Source organism: Saccopteryx bilineata, chromosome 7 (assembly GCF_036850765.1).
Source record: "Saccopteryx bilineata isolate mSacBil1 chromosome 7, mSacBil1_pri_phased_curated, whole genome shotgun sequence".
Lineage (NCBI taxonomy): Eukaryota > Metazoa > Chordata > Mammalia > Chiroptera > Emballonuridae > Saccopteryx > Saccopteryx bilineata.
Window position 1 is genome coordinate 47,638,269 of NC_089496.1, and position 18,968 is coordinate 47,657,236.

The 18,968-nt window shown below is 59.5% G+C and overlaps 1 protein-coding gene across 4 annotated transcripts in view; it reads left to right on the forward strand.

Annotated features, from left to right (window-relative positions):
* ADCYAP1R1 (ADCYAP receptor type I) overlaps nt 1-18,968 on the forward strand; it is a 58,172-nt gene that overhangs the window by 10,974 nt on the left and 28,230 nt on the right. For all 4 annotated transcript variants that reach the window (XM_066238867.1, XM_066238866.1, XM_066238868.1 and 1 more), the window contains exons 3-9: nt 270-375; nt 9,944-10,051; nt 13,250-13,270; nt 14,219-14,260; nt 16,853-16,965; nt 17,575-17,672; nt 18,248-18,380. In XM_066238867.1, the coding sequence (XP_066094964.1) occupies nt 270-375; nt 9,944-10,051; nt 13,250-13,270; nt 14,219-14,260; nt 16,853-16,965; nt 17,575-17,672; nt 18,248-18,380 (621 nt within the window). The remainder of the gene's footprint in view (nt 1-269; nt 376-9,943; nt 10,052-13,249; nt 13,271-14,218; nt 14,261-16,852; nt 16,966-17,574; nt 17,673-18,247; nt 18,381-18,968) is intronic.

Genomic DNA, 18,968 nt, shown 5'->3' on the forward strand with positions numbered 1-18,968 from the left:
TCTGCTAGTCTTTTTATAAGACTTAAAAACTGAGACCCAGGGCCAGGGTGGGATCCACCCAAGGCCACACACTGAGTTGGCAAAGAAGGGCCCTCATGGGACCTGTGACAGAGTGGGTGTCAGGACCCCTGTTGGCCCTGAAGTCTCCGTGTCATTATCCTCTTCCTGCTTCTGTCCCCTCTCCCTCACAGCCCGCAGGGCTTAGGGAAGGGTGCTCACAGGGGAGCCTCCCTGCTCCCTCTCACCACCCATCCCTGTGTCCCCTGCAGACCTCTGCCATGCACTCCAACTGCATCTTCAAGCAGGAGCAAGCCCTGTGTCTGGAGAAGATCCAGAGGGTGAACGAACTGATGGGCTTGAACGACTCCTCCGCAGGTGAGGCGGGCGCCGGGAGGGCATGGGTCCCCAGCACAGCCGGGCTGGCCCCGAGAACAGCGACTCCCGCCGGGAGGGCGCAGGTCCCCAGCACAGCCAGGCTGGCCCCGAGAACAGCGACTCCCGCCGGGAGGGCGTCCTGTGCCGGGCTGGCCCCGAGAGAACGGTGACTCCCGCATCCAGCCACCTTGTAAAGCAGGGCGGAGGCGATGGGTCCTGGGTCCTGGGTCCTGCAAAAAGCCCTCTGGGTGATGGAGTCCTGGACCTGTTCTGGGCAGTGACACTACGTTCGCCCTACTTGGGGATGGCCTGCCCTGGGTGCCTCACCGTGGGAAGGTCTGTTCTGGGTGGCTGGATGTGGCCACCTCTGATCCCAGGGGGATTAGCTCAGAGCTGGGGTCTGGGCTGGCAGGACCCTGGCTGTCAGAGAACTCGTTAGCAGGCAGCCTGGGCCTGGAAGCAGCAGGGACACAGCGGTTGCTGGTGCCCAAGCTGGAGAACATGTGGCCACCCTGAGGCAGGAGACACGGGGCCCTTTCCACCTCCTCTGCTCACTCCATCAGAAGCCAGAGAAGGAGGGGACGACAGCAGGAAGCCCAGTCCTCCACCTACCTGTCTGAGCAGTACTTCCCGGGACCGCAGTTAGCCTGGGGAGGGGCACTGCCCCCTCTGCTGGAAGGGCCATGCACTGCAGGACTTTAGCTGCCTCCCTTCTCCCCATTAAATAGATGCCATGACTCCCCTGATCCCAGTGGCAACCCAAAATGCCTTGCAGCATTTTCAAATGTCCCAAGGCCGTGGCATGGTTGTCTGGCTGAGAACCGGGGGTCCCGTGTAACCCCCTTCTCCTGACTCCCTCACTGTGCAGATGGGATGCCGAGGCTGACGGGAAAGGGCCTCGTTGACTGCCTGACTCCCAGCGGGGCCAGGGAGAGGGTCAGCGTGGGAAAGTTGGGGACTTGGGGGAGAGGACATCCCGGGAGGCCTCACAGACTCTCCAGTCGCTGGAGGGCGGGGCTCTCTGCTCAGGCTAGAAGGATTCAGTTCTCCCTCCGGATCCTCCCCGTTTACAGGGAGCTCTTCTGAGCACCATCTGTTTAAATACTTGATTAATCTGCAGCCCAGTTATGTGTAACGGTCCCCCCAGGCCGAGCTCCCCAGCCAGGCAGTGAACATTAGCTGGTAACGGAGCCGCTCCCAGCCGTGCTGGCCTGGCCTGGCCCTCCAGCCGAGCCCTGGCTCAGCCATAACCAAGGCTGCAAGGGGATTCTAGGTCCTGCCAGCCTGGGAAACTGAGGCAGGGGCTCCAACTAGGTGCCGGGTTGCAGGAGACCAAAATAAGATCTGGTCTAAGGCTCCGGGATGGGAAGGCGGGGCCCGGAGGCAGACCTGGAACGCAGGTGTGCCGCCGCCCAGCCCAGGGCCACGGTTCCTGCAGCCTGGGTGTCGGGGGCATTGGGGTCCTGCAGCCTGGGTGTCGGGGGCATTGGGGTCGGGCAGCCTGGGTGTCGGGGGGGCATTGGTGTCGGGCAGCCTGGGTGTCGGGGGGGCATTGGGGTCGGGCAGCCTGGGCGTCGGGGGGGCATTGGGGTCCCGCAGCCTGGGTGTCGGGGGCACTGGGGTCCCGCAGCCTGGGTGTCGGGGGCACTGGGGTCCCGCAGCCTGGGTGTCAGGGGCACTGGGGTCCCGCAGCCTGGGTGTCGGGGGCACTGGGGTCCTGCAGCCTGGGTGTCGGGGGCATTGGGGTCCTGCAGCCTGGGTGTTGGGGCATTGGGGTTGGCAGCTAGAAGCCTGCGGGAGGGAAGGGTAGAGGCGGCAGGTGGGGTTACCGCACAGTGTGTGGAGCCCTGGGCTGGGAGAGGACGGGAGAGTCGCCCACAGGGGTGGTCCGGAAGACACGGGAGTGAGACGAGCTGAGGTGGCCGCCCTCCCAGGACGGGGCAGGCCAGTGCTGGGGAGGAGATCCCCCCCTCCGTGTGCTCAGGAGAGAAAGAAAGGACTCATGGGGAAGATGGTATTTAAATCCCATCCTTGTGCTCAAACCTGGCCGCACGTCCAAGTCACCGGGGTGCGTTCAGAAAAGTGCGCTGCAGCCGCAGCCCAAGCCAGTTACAGCAGAACCTCATCCCTCCTGGTCACCACGGACGTTGAAGGTTCCTAAGGCAGTTCTGAGGAGAGGCTGGGCTGAGAAACCCTGAGCCAGGGCCCAGGGACGAGTAGGCACCTGACAGCCAGTGAGACTGAGGGATGGGTGATTGGGGAGAACAGCCCAGGCTGGGGACCTGCAGCAGCTGGGGATGGAGGGTGGTGAGGGGCGGGAGTAGCTTCCTGTTTCCGGACTCTTTATTGGAGGGAGGGAGTGGGTGGGGGTGGGCCAGAGAGCGGAAGGGGCTGGCTGAGGGCCCCAGGAGCCGGCGTCTGCATGTCCTGGTCCCTCTCCACTCATGCTGGAGGTAGGTGGGGACAGCAGTGGGTGACTTGCACCAGGCTGGCATCCCCACCGATGTCTCCTAGGACCCCACCTGGCCCTCCTCTAGCTCTGCCTCAGAGGCCTGTGAGTCAAGGCCGACCACAGGCCACCCCTCGAACCTGAACTTGGGTGAGCGACCCCAAGCCTGTGGGAGGAACTCATTTCACTCACTCACTCACCCATCCCCTCACTGTCTTAACTCGTGTGATGAGCTGGAACCTCCAGGTGTCTGGATGCTCCGCAGACATCGTCACTTGGCCACAACAGGTGGATCTGATCTTCTATTCCAAAGAGAAAGCAGGAGCCAATTACATGACGAGCCGGAGTCTTTAGATGTTCAGCCCGGTGGAGTGAGGGCAAGACCAGGGGGAGGGACTCCAGAGGGAGCTTCCTATGGGGCTGGTGAGTCTAGGTGGTGGGATCAGGGAGGGCTTCAAGGAGGGAGGGGAATTCAGGCTGGGCATGGACAAGGGCTGGGTGTGAAGGGGTCTCCTGGAGGCAAGGGAGCAGCTCTCCTCCAACCCGGGGCGCCCAGAGGAGAGAGGAAACAGCCCCTCCCATGGCCTATCTGAAGAGAGCTTCCCCCACCTCTTCCTAATCCCCCTGCTTTGAATCATAGGATGAGGCTCTATGGGACAGAGCTGAGGCCTAAGTAAGCAGGACAAAAGGCAAACGTTTGGAGGAAAAGAAGAGGAGACGGTGGGTCTAGCTGGACCACCACCTCCATGGCCCTTTCCTGCTATTAAAATGAGGAGGTGGAATGGATCCTGTTCAGAGCCAGTACTTACATTACAGATTTACCATGTGTCGGGAGCTGCTCTAGTGCTTATCTCCCTTTGCAGCTACCTAGGGGGCAGGCTCTATTACTACCCCTGCTTTATAGACGAGGAAACTGCGGCACAGGAGGTCATGTACCCAGCTTGGAGACAGTCTAGTAAGAGGCAGAAGTAGAACCTGTACTCAGATAGTCTGTACCCTCAGCCACTGGGATGCACTGCCTCGGAAGGTGATATACTCTGAGCGGCAAGTGCAGTTTGGGACATTCTGGAAAGACTTTCTGGAGGAGCTGAGGAAGGGTTGGGGACCAGATCTGGGTTTCAGAGGGCAGATGGAGAGGCGTGGGAAGGCAGGAGAGAAAGGTCTAGTGGGGGACGACTGACCCAGCTGAGGGTAGAGTGGGAGCCGTGAGTGCAGTGGGCAGGGCCTGGGACCGCTGGCACTTAAATAGCGGGACCGGCATCTAAATCTTCGCACGCACACGTGGGGGCAAGGTGTGGCTCATTTAAACCTGAGCACCCCAAGGCCTGGGTAGCTCTCCCTGCCCTTAGCAGACGAGGCTTTGCAGAGTCACAGGGGCTGGGCTGCTCGCCTGTGACCTGGTACGTCACACACGAGGAAGGTGGAGCCGGGATGTGCACTCGATGGTTCCAGAGTTCTGGTTCTTAAACCACCACTGCTTTGGGCCCAGAAGAGGAGCGAGGAGACACCCGCACCCCAGGTCCCCCTCCTGCCATGAGAGATCCTACGGCAGAGGAAGTTGAAATGAGGCTGGAGAGAGGAGTTGGGGGTGGGGGGCCGTCACTGTGTCCCCCGAGGCCTGCACTTTACTTGGCCATGAGAAGGCTGAAGGGCATTTATGTTTCTAAAGGCCAGGATAGCATGAGGCCTCAGCCTCGGTGGTCTCCTTGGCCGGGTCTCCCAGGCCCCTATCCCAGTGCAGCCGAAGGAGAGGGGCAGGGAGAGGGACAGGGAGGCCACGGAGTGTCCAGCTCCGCTTAGCTCAGCTCAGGCGTGTGGCCTCTAGGTTCCTGCAAACTGAGGTTGGAGGAGCCCCCGCTCAAGGGGCCTTCAGAGCAGGTGGCCTCTGGGCACCTCGTCAGTGCCACTGTTCTGGGACAGTGTGGACCAGCGGCCAGCGGACGGTTTGCTGGGGCCCGAGAGAAGCCTCAGGCTGGGTCCCTGGGGCATCCTTGGCTTCAGATGGGACATGTCGGTGAACTGCGGGCAGCAGGCTGTCTCATGCTGGTGGTTGCGCTGGGTGGTGTGTTGAAACTGAGAGCATTTAAAATGCCCTCCCCGGACCAGTGATCGGCACTGGGGCAGTGGGCTTGTTGAGAGTGCGAGTTCAAAGCCTGTCGGAGATTGTAAAGCGTATCCAAGTTCAGGAAACACTGATTTGGCCGGAGAAGATCCTCCACCAGGGTTCTTAGGCCAGAGAACAGCTCCCGGGATATGGGTAAGCCAGGCCGGGGGCCAAGGGCCAAATCTGAGTGCAACTGAGAATCCACAGTTGTGCGTGATGTTAATCTGTGCTTGGGTGAGTTGAGAGAGGCCGGGCCTCCTGCTGTTCCCCGTCTGTGCTCCTGCCTTGTCCCTTCTGTCCCTAAGCCCACACACTGTGCCTAGGACGCTGGCCACAGGTCAGCCAGCATCCCTGAAACACACTTGAAAATGACCAAGGAAAATCTGTCAGCTTGCTCCAGAGACTGTGAGTGTTTTAATACATTTTTTATGTATTTATATATATATACATGTTTCCTGTATCTCTTAAACCCGGTGAAGCGAGTGCATCTGATGAGGGTGCTGGTCTGTTAGAGGTCAGCCGTGTGGCATTGCCTGTGGTTGGGGTTCCCAGGAAGACACCTGCACCCCTTAAATTCTGGTTCCTCACTGATGCCAGGACCTGCAACCCCCAGAGAACAGCGGGGGGTAATGTGTGTGGTGGCCTTCAGAGTAGAAGCCCTGGGACAGGGTCGCGCTGGGGAAGGAGAGGAGAGGAACAGGCGGGCGGAGGAGGCAACACATTTCCGCACGGCAACGGAGAGTGAAAGCCGGCCTCCGACTTGGACTGCAAACCCTTGGCGTGTTTTAAAGATGTTTACTGGGACCGTTAATGAGGAGCTGTGTTTAGTGGTTTTGTCCCTCATTCCAAAGCCCTGACTGCGCAATGGGACTTGAGACAACCTGAGCCCAGTTCGGTCACGTGACACACGGAGAGGCTGAGACCAGAGGTAGCAGTCACCGGCCAAGTCACACGGAGGGGCCGAGCCAGCTCTGGGACAGGGCCCAGCTCCGCGGCCCCAGCGGGGGTGCTCTTTGTGCTGCGGAAATCTCGCGCCAGAGAGAAGGAGAAAGGAGTCCTGTGCGTGGGCACCTGCGTCTCCACTGATGAGGGTCCCAGACGCACGCAGGTCACAGACCCTGCCCGCCGGGCTGGTCGCTCTGGTATCTCTGCACACCCCGGGCAGCCCACCCGCCTGGGGGAGTCCAGCCGCGCCTCCCCTTTGTAGGCTGGTTAAGTATGGTCATCCTGGGGGGTCCCAGGAATCTGGGGAAGGTGGAAGAGGGAGGCCTGCAGTGGCCGGCCATGGCAGGAGGGTAAGGAGGCTTGTAAGGAGGACAAGAAGGCCTGCTTATTGCTATTCTGACCCGCCTCTGGGACCAGTCCAGGGTGCTCAGTGCCTGCGCCCAGCCACACCCCCACCCTCACGGACAGGAGAGGCCTGGAGGAGGGAACCGCCCCAGGGCTGGGCCCAGGGTCCCCGTCCTTGGAGCAAGATCAGCTTTTCTGTCTCTCTGAGATTAAACAGGCACTCAGCGTCAGGGAGGAGTGAGGTCTGCAGGGACCCTCACTCTGGCGGGGGTGCCCCCACTCCTGGAAAGCTTGTTAAAACACACCAGCTCCACACTTCCTGACTCGGGGGGTCCCGGTGGAGCCTGGGCATCTGCATTTATGGCAAGTCCCCAGTGGTGTTCCTGGTCCGGGGTCCACACTGTGAGAACCGCTGACCTCCAGGTGCGGGCTGCATCCTCAGTGCCCTCCCCACACGCCCCACACGGGGCTCTCAGCTCGTCCGCTTTGCACAGATCAGAAACACGGACTGGACCTAACTCAGGCCATTGCAGCCATGTGCCCGTGAATGAGCCCCGCGTTCTAGCAACAGCCACGCCCCCTCAGGTGGCTCCTCAAAGGGACGACTGCGCCTCTCTCTGAGCCCCTTCGGTGCCGCTGGTCTCACGGGGTTTGAACAGCGTGGAACTGGACAGAACTGTCGCCATGACAACCTGAGATTAGCGTCTGATTTTGTTCCAGTCGAAGCTAATGGCTCTTGCGTCCTCTCTGTTCAGCTGGCCCAAGTGGTCTTTCCTCCCCACCCCCTGCTGTTGTCACCAGGCGCTGCCTCTCCTGGCTGCTTTGTGTCGATGTCTTAGTGGGAGCAGCCCCGGAGAGTGGGCATTCTCCCACCAAGCTGGCATCCCCCTCCCACCCACCCCCCTCGCCCTGGCCTGAATGCCTCTGACGATGGGAGAGGTGAATAGGGAGGCTTGGGGTGTCCAGTGCAGAGTGCTCCCAGGGACTCGGAGTGGTCCTGATTTCCGGCCTCCTCTGCGGGGGCAGGAAGATGAGGGAACTTTCTGGGCCGCTCAGCAGTGTCTGCTGCACTCGACCCCCCCCCCCCCCCCCCCCCGAAGCACGCATTCCCGGCTGCTGTGGCAGAACCTCTCCTGGTTCTCCTCGTGTCTCCGGCCACCCCTCCTCGGCCTCTGGCCAGCTCCTCTCTGGCTGTTGGCATTCCTTCTTCCATCGACGCCAGGCCCTCTTCCCTTTTCTTCTCAAATCTACGCCTTCTCACTGGACCCTTCATCCAGGCCCAAAGCCCGACACAGATAGCACCCTCTGCCCACCACTCCCCGCGTTTCCTCTGGTTGGACTTCCCCTCGGGAGGCCCGCCCTTTATCTCACTGCCCCGAGGAAATCTTGACGGATGCCCCGTGGGAGATGGCAGTGAGGCCAGGGAAGGTCCCCGGCCTCCCCGGGCATCTTCGTGGGCACCAGCGGGTAATGGGGGAGTCTCTGTTCCTGGTTGGAGCTCAAGTCTCTCAGAGTTGAGAGTAGCCAGCCCTCAGGGTGCACACAGGGAAACTGAGTCAGGATGGAATGGGTAGAGACTTGCCAGAGCCATACATTGAGTCCTGAGCAGAAGCAGGCAAATCTCAGGTCTCGTGGCCGCTGTGCAGAAACTGAGGGGGCTGTGCCCTTTCCCTCTCTTGCTCCGCAAAGGCGGACTTCTCAAACGTGTTTGCTCCACCTCTGTAGCCCTGGGCCTGGTGGGCCCTGGCACACGGGGCTCAGAGAATGGTTGGTAAGAGAGAATGGTTGTTAAGAGAGAATGGTGGTTAAGAGAGAATGGTTGTTAAGAGAGAATGGTGGTTAAGAGAAAATGGTGGTTAAGAGAGAATGATGGTTAAGAGAGAATGGTGGTTAAGAGAGAATGGTTGTTAAGAGAGAATGGTGGTTAAGAGAGAATGGTTGTTAAGAGAGAATGGTGGTTAAGAGAGAATGGTTGTTAAGAGAGAATTGTTGTTAAGAGAGAATGATGGTTAAGAGAATGAGTCCCCTGCTCTGCCTCCAGGCCTGGGACCTCCACCTGGGGGCCACTTCTTCCTTGTGCCGCCCCCGCCTGAGCCCTGCACCCCTGCCTGTCCCTGAGTCCTCCTGACTGTTCACCTCCATCTCACGTGCCCTGGGACCTCAGGAACATCAGCTGACACTAGACGCTGGCTGTGCCAGGGTCCCAGGTTCCATGTTAAGGGAACATCTGTGAACGGGGCTGCTGGGACATGGACCAGATGTGACCCTGCTGCTCCATGCTCAACGCAGATCACGGCAGCCAACGATGTGCTGCTGGGTCCCTTTTAAGGACCTGATGTCACAACAAAGTGTGTGCGGTCTGGAGTCCTGCTGGGTGAGTGGGCAGGAGCCATCGGTGACTGGCTTGTTGCTGTGACACCTGGGACACGGCCCCTATCATGTGGCCCCCAGCATCTTTGACTTGTTGATTTTCTGTCCTCAGAGCTTTCTGTGGTGTTCCGGGTTCCCAAACTCAGTCATTCCAGGAGCAGAGTGCTACAGGTTACTGTGACTGGGCGGGACCTCCAAGTAGCCAGCTCTCAGTTCTGAGACAGACCACTTCTGTCCAAGCAGTCTGAGTGGTCCTGGACCCCCGCAGAGAGGCCGTGGGCTCATGTGGCCTGTCCCGGGCCCCGCCCTGCCCAGCGCCGGCCCGGGCTCAATTCTGAGCCCTCTGCTGCTCGGGTCCATCTTCCTGCCGGGCTTCTTGCAGGAGAACGATTTCCAGGGACTCCTAATCGGCATCGTGAAATTCATGACAACAGTAGGGGATGCGCCCTGAGTGAGCTTGGTGCTCCGCCGGGAGCTTTTCATGTGTGAAGTTATTAGTCCTCACGGTAGCCCTGGGGACGGGGCACTGCCTGTCACCTGCTGGCTGTCCTTTACCTGGCAGGGAGTCCTCTCCACAGCCCATGTGTATAGACCCCAAATAATTTAACAGCCGGTTCTCTGCCCTAATGACCATTTTAAGTATATATAAAAAAATGAAATACCAAAAGGTAGTTTATTATTTCATGCATTTAATACTTAAATAAGAACAAAAAAGGAGGTACACAAAACTAGATTATGTTATAAGAAAGAGCTTTAAAATATTAATGAAAAAAACATTAAATAATACCCGACAGAAAACAACAAAACTGTTCTTTAAGATATTTCTATATTACTTCTTGATTGGCGTCCTCACTTGCAATTTTTTTTTTTACCTATGGACGGAATGAATGTTACAACGGACGATCAGAATGTGCTGTTGTGCAGATGAATGTTAAAAAAAGAGTAAGGAATGTCAATTTGTGATTTCCACCTTGGGCGGCTGTCCAGGCGCCCACCTCAGAGAGAACCCTGATCACAGGTGCCATTTTAACAGCCGGTTTGCCGGAGTCAACAAAAAAATTAGGGATCGGTTCTGCCGAACCTGTGAGAACTGGCGGAATCCCACCGCTGCTCCTCTTCCTCCTTCGCCTCTGCCTTGATCACGCCATCCTGTGCCCTTCCTCTGCCCACCCGGAAGCGGGGCCCGCGGGGTCCCCTCATCTAGGTCCTCTCCCTGGTGAGCTCCCATCCCATCGCCCCCTCCCCCAAGCCCATGGCGCTGGGCCTTAGGGACCGTGTCAGGGGAACCGAGGTGATCAGGCCACGGAGGGGTGCTCACTGCCAGGGCCTGGCTCTCATGGCTGTCTCCCCCACAGGCTGCCCTGGGATGTGGGACAATCTCACGTGCTGGAAGCCCGCCCACGTGGGCGAGACTGTCATCGTCAGCTGCCCCAAATTCTTCCAAGTCTTCGATCCAGACCAAGGTGGGTTTGCCCCGGGGCCTCTTCAGGCCACGCTCAGTCCAGCCCACTCCCTGCGCTCGGGGCCCAGACCATCCTGGGACACAGGTACCAGGGATGCTGGGTGCCCTGCGGGCAGATAGGTATTCCCTGCTCTGGAGTTGGCATACCGGCGTGGGCATGGGGGATAAAACCACAGACCTGCACACAGGGTCACGGAGGCCTCCCTCAGACCTGACTCCCAGGTCCACTTGGGGACCATCGTGATGGGTGGGGCAAGGCTGGGCTCTCACCCGTGACCTCCATCACTCACCCAGCTGCGGGCCTTGAGCAGGGCATTTCCTCCTCTGTCCCCTCTTCCCTGGTCTGTCAGATAGGAACCGGGTGTGGTCACTGGGGACCGTGGTGCACGTGGGAGTCACTCAGTGCAGGCCGGGGCACGTTTTAATGTTTGTTCGGTGGTAATTGTTAGCTGATCTTATTATCATTGTCACTCATAGAGAAGCTCAGGGACCCAGGGAGACACACAATGAGACACCCCAGGCAGCTGGACACATGATGTCCTCCCAAGTCCACACTCGCATGGGGCCCCAACCCCCACAGCGGGTCAGGCACACTTGTGAGCAGTAAGCGAAGCGTGTTCTGGGTCCTCGCTGTCCTCAGGCAGCGATGAGGGCTCAGGAGAGGAAAGGCCAGGGGTCCTGTCCCCGGGGGAGCTCCCGGGCTGCCTGTGAGAGGAGAGCGGGCACACGGGAGCTGCCGGCTTGGCCGAGCGGTGTGTGACGGCACCCTCCCTGCCAGGAAGGGCTGGGTGGGCACAGAGTTGTAAAGTGCTCAGTTTGGGGCGTGTCTGTGTTTGAGGTCTCTGGGGGGTGGTTTACCAAGTGCTCTGGAGATATTTAGGGGCCCCATGCTGATGTAGGGGGTCCTTAGGGTGGGCTGTGGGTGGGCTTTGTGACTCCGGGTGCAGGGAGACGGAGCGGGGACTGGGCAGCGCTCTGCCCGTAGGCACGAGGCCTTACTGACCGCATCTCTGGGAAGCAGTCTGAGACCAGGTCTCCCCTTTGGCTGTGAGACTGGTGGGCTCTCCAGGCCGAATTCTGCCTTCAGCTGAGGCCTGCAGACTCCCAGAGATGGCAGGTGTCTGGTTAGAACAGTGACCCAGGAAGAGTCTAGAGCCAGACCCTGGCCCTCCACGGCACCCCTGTGTCAAGAGAAGCCGGGTGGCAAGCTGAGGGCACCGAGCAGGGGGTTGGGCGGGAGAGACAGTGGGGCCAGTCTCCAGACAGGTGGTTTACTGAGAACCACCCACGGACCGCTGAGCCCTGGGTTGGGGCCTTGGTCACATGTGTGGCCATGAACGGGTCCCTTGAGACCTGGACCTCAGCTTCTGCCTTCACCTAAGGCCCCAGCTGATGTCCTTCTAGAAGCAGAGATTTCCCAAGCTCTGCTCCACTAGAGTCCTGCCGGCCACCACCCTGTCCTGTCTGTGAGGGAAAGAGGCAAATTCTGTTATGCATCTGGAACTCCACCAACCGGGACCCTCCCTGGCGTGGCAGGTGCTTACAGGAAGTGTGGCAGTGGGAGAGAGGTCCCGTGTGATGAGGTGCCAGGCTTTTCTCAGACTTCCACACCTAGATCAGAGAAGGCAGGGTGTAGCTGCAAGCCCCCTCCCCTCTTCCTCCCCCTCTCCTTTCCTCTCCCCCTTCCCCTCCTCCTCCCCTTCCCCCTTCCCCCTTCCTCTCCTTCTTCCTCTTCCCTTCCCCTTCCCCTCCCCCTTCTCCTCCCCTTTCTTCTCCCCTTTCCCCTCCTCCTTTCTTCTCCCCCTCTCCTTTCCTCTCCCCCTTCCCCTCCTCCTCCCCTTCCCCCTTCCCCCTTCCTCTCCTTCTTCCTCTTCCCTTCCCCTTCCCGTCCCCCTCTCCTCCCCTTTCTCCTCCCCTTTCCCCTCCCCTCTCCTTTCTTCTCCCCCTTCCCCTCCTCCTCCCCTTCCCCCTTCCTCTCCTTCTTCCCTTCCCCTTCCCCTTCCCCTCCCCCTTCTCCTCCCCTTTCTCCTCCCCTTTCCCCTCCCCTCTCCCTCCCTCTCTCCTTTCCTCTCCCCCTTCCCCTCCTCCTCCCCTTCCCCCTTCCCCCTTCCCCCTTCCTCCCCTTCTTCCTCTTCCCTTCCCCTTCCCCTCCCCCTTCTCCTCCCCTTTCCCCTCCCCTCTCCCTCCCCCTCTCCTTTCCTCTCCCCCTTCCTCTCCCCCTCCCTTTCCCCCTTCCTCTTCTTCTTCCCTTCCCCTCCCCCTCCCCCTTCCCTCCCCCCTTCCCCTCCCCCTTCCCCCCTTCCCCTTCTGGGGCCTGTTAGCCACACCCCCTCCATCTCCAGCCCAGAAGGAGGGTGGCAGTCAATCTCTCTCATCCTGACGACTAGGGGACTGGGTGTGGCCACATCCTGTCTTGAACAGGGTAGGAAATGAATTTTGAGAGCAGAGACATAGGAGGGAAGCGCAGGGTGGGAGGTGGGATGTCAGGCGTGTGGCCGCCCCGCGGCAGCCCCAGGACATGACCTGACACAGCCCGATCTCTAACTCATTGCTATAGAAACCACATCAGTCACACCCTCCATTCATGGCCTCCTTTCATTCATTCATTTATTTGAAGTTTATTGAACATCTACTCTGCGTTGGGTACCATGCCAACCCTGCTTCTTTTCAACAATTAAAAAAAAAAAAAGGCAAAATGACTCAGCAGTAAAATAAGACTTAAAAAAAAAACCAAAACTTTCCTTCAAACTCTACCCTTCCGTCTGGCAATTGTACAATGAATGTGTTATTGACACCCGATTCTTAATGGTTTCTTAAGGCAGGGCTCTTTAGCATTTCCGTTCACAAAGCTGAATTAGTGAGACTTGCCTTACCCACTTAGAAAGTTGAGAATGGCACGTCTCCTGTTATCTCTGGGTCCCGTGGCAGGCCGTGGAGATCCAGGGGGAGCCCTCTCTCTCCTCCTCTCAAATGTCTCCGCTCATTCCTCTGTCCCGGTGTCCTGCTGGAGAGGAGGCGGTAGCGGTCTCCAGGGCCCGGCTGGTCCCCAGCTTGTGGCCCTCACTGCAGAGCCAGTCTCCGGAGTTGAGGGGCGGGGTGGGCAGCAGGGAGGGGCAGGGTGGGATCGGCTGGGCCCAGGGTGGGCGGCCCCACTTCAGCCCTTGCTCACCTCTGCGTTCTCTCTCTTTCTCTGTTTCAGTCTGGGAGACAGAGGCCATCGGTAAGAGGAGCCCTGGAGGGGACAGACTGCTGATCACCTGTCCCTCTGTCCATCCAGCTGGAACCCAGCCCTGGCTGCTGGGAATGGGTGGTGGGGGGCGGGTAGAGAGGCTCATCAGGACCAGTTCTTCCCCCTCCCCCCTTCCTGCTGGGCATCCTGGAGGTGGGGGTGGGTGGGCAGGGGGACGGAGGACGTGGCCCTTAGCCTCAGGGTGCTCATGGGCTCTTTTTGGGAGGATGAGACTCACCCACGGAGGGGTTGGGAACAAGCCCACGGGGGGCGGGGCGTGTGTGCAAGCCTGGATGTGTGCGTGTGCCCATTCAGATACTGACATCCCCAGGTGGCTGTGGAGTTGGAATGCACAGCAGGCTTGACCTCGGAAGCAGGATTTGGAGAAATAGAGGGACATGGAGGTTCATTGCTAGGAGGGGAGTCAGCATGGGTGGAGGTGGGAGTAGGGTCCGGAGGGAAAGAGCTGAGGATTACGTCCTTGGTTCCGGGTCCCCTTTGAGGAGAGTGGTCCCGGGTGGGGGTGGGGTGGGGTTGAGCAGAGAAGAAGCAACCCCAAGCCCAGGACTTGTGTGGCTGTTCCCTGTTTTTTCCTCGAAAAGGCCTGGTCATCCTTTTTCCTTCCTCTCCCACTCTGGAGGGGGCCCGCTTGTCACCCTGACAAGGTCCCATTTCCACTTCCCGTGGTCCTGAGGGGGAACTGGGTCATCGGAAGCATCAGCACCACAGAAATACAAAGCAATGTGACTGCAGTCAGAACGTGCCGTGTGTCAGAAGGGGGTGCCGGCAGCTGCCGGGCGGCCTCTTGGCTGAGACCCCAGCCCTGGGCCCCCAGACCACGGGCAGCCTTGGCCTTCCCGTGGGGAGAGCCAGTGTGGACAGCCCCGGCGAGCTGACGGCCCGGCGTTCGGACTCAATGCCCGCGTCTGTGTTTTGCAGGAGAGTTTGGTTTTGAAGACAGCAACTCCTTGCATCTCTCAGGTAAATTGGGGTCAAGCCTGGGCTGGCTGGAAGAGGGGGGCCTCTGCTGATGCGTGAGCGTGGGGACCCCTCTGCCAGGCCAGGCTGTGCCTCTCTGTGGCTATGTGCTCTGTGGCAGGTCCCTTGTCCTCTCTGATAAAACCCTGGATCTTCTCCCTGGCACCTAGCACTCCGGGGCTCAGAACATTGTGCATCCAATTTTGGGGGCAACACAGACCTCTTGGAGCCCCAGAGAAAGAGCTGGACCAGGTGGCCCCTAGCTTCGAACTCCCATGTGCAGAATGGCCGTTCCCCCTCCTTTCACTGGGGTCACAGTCCCTCAGTGCACTTGTTAAAACGCAGGTGCCTGGGCCCTCGCCCAGAGTCTTTAATTTAGTAGACCTGGGGGGAGGGGCTCTGAGAAGGTGTATCTCTGGCTGGGCTCCAGGTGCCATGGATGGGCGGGTCTAGAGCCGCTGCCCTGAGGTCCTGTACGCCTGTGACTGGGGACGAAAGAGCCTCGGAAAGGGACCTGCGCAGTCACGGCGTCCGACAGTCGGGAGGGCGCTGGAACAGTAACAGCGCGGCCGACTCGTGGTGGAGTTCTGAGCACAGAGGCTTCTCTGCCCCTGCGCCCACACTGTGTGATAAAAAGAAAAAAGGAGAATAAAAGAAGGGAAATGGCGCCTACCTCTAGGACACTTTTTAAAAAATTGTTTTCCGAAGTGGCTTCCCCTTCCTCTCCCCACCACCCGGACGTGGGCAAGGCGGAGAGGGGGTGAGGCCGTGTCCCCGGGAGGTGTGGGCACTCTGGACGGACGAGGTGTTCACGGGGACTTGGGGAGGAGCTTGCCGGGAGCGGGCGAGACGGGTCTGCTGGGAGCAGGAACAGCTGGCGTAGAACTTGACGTGGAAGGGACTCCATCCCTCCCTGGGCTTGCCAGGCATCCTCCTTGTCCTGTGTGGTAGGACGCAGGGTCCCAGAGGCTGTGGAGACCAGGGCCCCCTCTGCCACGGCTCTTTCACGGCAGGGTCACCGCCCCTCTGCTGCTCCCTGAAGCCCGGGAATGTGCCTTTCTAACTCTCTGGCTAAAAGAACTGGCTTCAGAGCTTCCCACTCAGCCAGCAAGGGCCTGAGGCTAGAGAGGTGGGAGCAAGGTTTTCTGTCTCGGCCTCTGCCCTCGCCTCCTTCCAGAGCTCTCCAGAGGTGGTCTCGGCCACAGAGTGAGGGCGTTCTTCCAACAACCTGGGAGGCGGAGCCCCTTTTCTGCAGGTGTCTCTTGCAGGCAAAGTCCTGGGCACAAAATCCTGTGAAAGAGAGCACCATGCCCTGTGTCCTAATCCAGTGGTCCCCAACCTTTTTCGGGCCACGGACCGGTTTAATGTCAGAAAATATTTTCACGACCGGCCTTTAAGGGTGGGACGGATAAATGGATCACGTGACCGAGACAAACGTCAAGAGTGAGTCTTAGACGGATGTAACAGAGGGAATCTGGTCATTTAAAAAAAATAAAACATCATTCAGACTTAAATATAAATAAAACGGAAATAATGTAAGTTATTTATTCTTTCTCTGTGGACCGGTACCAAATGGTCCACGGACTAGTACCGGTCCGCGGCCCGGGGATTGGGGACCACTGTCCTAATGTACTGTGTGGACTCCCAAGAAGCCAGTGCGGGAAGAGGGGTCGATCTGGGGCCACCCTCAGGGGCTGGGCTGGCGGCAGTGGCTTGCCTCCTCCCTCTCCCTGGACACCCGTGGGTCACCCTTACAGACGATCAGGAGAGGGGAGGATGAACTAAGTAACCCTTAACGGCTAAAACAGTCCCAGGCATGGTGAAACCAGCCTGGCCCCCACTGCACTACACCCAATGACTCCTGTCCCCTCTAGCGTCCCACAAAATGGCCCTTTAAAGCCAATCAAAAGAAAACTAACATATGTTAGTGACAGGAAACAGACCTCTAAACCTGGAAAGACAGAAGTTCTTTTGAAAAAAAAAACAAACAACCCAAGTATATATCCTAATAGGATCTTGTGCCGGGTTAATGGAGGTCTGGTTCTTGTTAATGAAGCGCTCTGTGTCCCTTCAGTGCGGGGTGTTGCAGCTGCTGGCAGGCCCAGAGCTCCCAGGAAAGTGTCACCTAGGGTTGAGTTTCTCAAGGTGTGTGGGGAACTCACAGCCCAAGGTCACTCAAGGTGACTTCTGCATCAGAATCCCTTGGGGGAGTGGTCTTGGGATGTCTGTTTCTGATCCCAGGGTGCTCAGCTCACAGAAGTTTGAGACGTGCTCAGGCATTTCCCTGCTGAGCCTTTGCCGGTCCTGAAAGCTAGGGAGGATGGATTCAGCCCAGCCCCGTCCACTTGTTATGGAATCAGCTTGCACTGCCCCCCCCCCCCCACCTCCAAGTCCTTTGTGAAGGCTGAGCCCGCGTCCACGGGCAATCGCTGTGTGCCTTTAGACAGCGGAGGGTTTCAGGACCCCGGAGTCGCCGTGCCTCCCAGAGGCGCATACGGGTTTCCAGGCATCCCCACTTCCCAAGTAACTTCCGAACAAGAATTTCAGGGACCTCTTGAATCACTGTCATGCCTCTAAGTTCTCCTTCTGCTGCAGGCTTGAGGGTGGTCAGCCGGAACTGCACGGAGGACGGCTGGTCGGAGCCGTTCCCTTACTACACAGATGCTTGTGGGCTGGATGACTATGGCGAATACGAGAGCTGGGACCAGGTGAGTGTCTGCCCTGCCGCCCGCCCCCACCTGGGAGCAGTGGAGGTGGTGCTGAAGAGGCCTTGACTCCCGCTGGGACTATGGGACTCTCAGGTCCCCTGGCAGCACTCACGAGCACGCCCTGTGTACCCGGGCCAGACACGAGCGGAGGCCAATGAGATGCACTCATTCTGGGCTGGGAAGCGGCTGGTTTGCTGCCTGAGCTCCCTCAGCCCTCCTCATGTGTCCCCCACCTCCCTGGCTACTCCCCCAGGATACCCAGCCTTGCTGTGGCCCAGCAAGTGGGGGGGGGGTTGCTGCCAGGCCCAGCAGGGGTCCTCGTGGACCCTTTCCTAGGCCGAGGCGGGTGCCCGTTGGGACTGGTCAGGGGTCCTGCATTCCACAAGCACTGACGAGTGTGGACACTGTGCGGAGGGGACGCAGGCTTGGGGAGGTCCCGGCGGCAGAGGCACTGCTGGGGGCGTGGAGGAAGGGAGGTCAGCAAGAGGAGAAGGGAGGAAGGAGGAGCTGGGTGGTGGGCCCAGAGGAGGGCGGGCCCTGGCCTGGGAGACTGGGCCGGGGGCTGGGGCAGCCCCTGTGGACCTCTGCCTGTTCTGTGCCCTGCTCCAGGATTATTACTACCTGTCGGTGAAGGCCCTGTACACAGTTGGCTACAGCACGTCCCTCGTCACCCTCACCACTGCCATGGTCATCCTGTGTCGCTTTCGGTGAGACCTTCCGCAGGGTGCCCGGGAGCTCAGCATGTCCCGGTTCAGAGCTGTGGCTGCGTCCCCTGGATGTCAGCCCCGTCCCTAGGATAACGTGGGAAACCCCAGTCCCCTGGATGTCAGCCCCGTCCCTAGGATAACGTGGGAAACCCCAGTCCCCCGGATGTCAGCCCCGTCCCTAGGATAACGTGGGAAACCCCAGTCCCCCGGATGTCAGCCCCGTCCCTAGGATAACGTGGGAAACCCCAGTCCCCTGGACGTCAGCCCCGTCTCTAGGATAATGTGGGAAACCCCAGAGAGGGCAGCTGGTCCGCCCAGGGCCGGAGACCTGCGTGCCTCCCTCGTCTTTTCCTGGTCCAGACAGAAAGGTCATCGGAGGGAGAAGTCTAGCCTTGAGGAGAGTCATGGGGCCGGGTGACAGGGGCCTGAAGCTCGGGGAGGTGGGAGGAAGGGGTGGTCTAGGTGGGAGACCCCACTGAGACAGAGCCATGCAGGGGGCCCAGAGCAGAGCCCGAGGAGGGGGGTTAGAATGCCGTGCGGTCGCCGCTTCAAGGCCGCCTCTTCCGCTGGTGTAGGAAGCTGCACTGCACCCGAAACTTCATCCACATGAACCTGTTCGTGTCCTTCATGCTGAGGGCCATCTCCGTCTTCATCAAAGACTGGATCCTCTACGCGGAGCGGGACAGCAGCCACTGCTCCATCTCCACCGTGAGTGAGCTGAGCCCTCCCGGGCCGTCCTGCCCCCCACCGCTCTCGGGCACTGTCCCCAGGGAACACAGAAACCCGGGGACGATCACGGGGCTGCGGCGGCCCAGGAGTCCCCCGTGCGGCACCACCTCCTGTCCCTCAGCACGGGCGGGCGTGCTCTTGGCAGGGCGGGTGAAGGTTGGGTGGGAAGGCCGGGTTCCACTTGGCTGAGGAGGAACGTGGGCTCAGAGAGAGGCCTGGCCTGGCCCCCGGTCATTAATCGCCCAGGACGGACAGAGTCCAGGGGCTGATGGGCTGGCCTTCTTTCTAGACCACCTCCTCGGGCCTTGGGCCTTTGCAGAGAAGATAGGTTTTGATGAGATAGGGTAGAAAAAGCAGTTCAGAGCACAGGGCCTTGATCTCGGAGAGCACAGGTAGAGGAAGTCTCTCTGAGATTTGTGGGGGCCAGGAGAGTCACCCCAGCCCGGGATGCCTAAAGCCCTCGTTTTATCAAGGAGCCTCTGCAGGGACCTCCCTGCTCACCTGTCCTTCTTTGACACGGGCGGTGTGGCCGCTATGGGCAGCTTCGACTCAGAGTCACAGACTGCT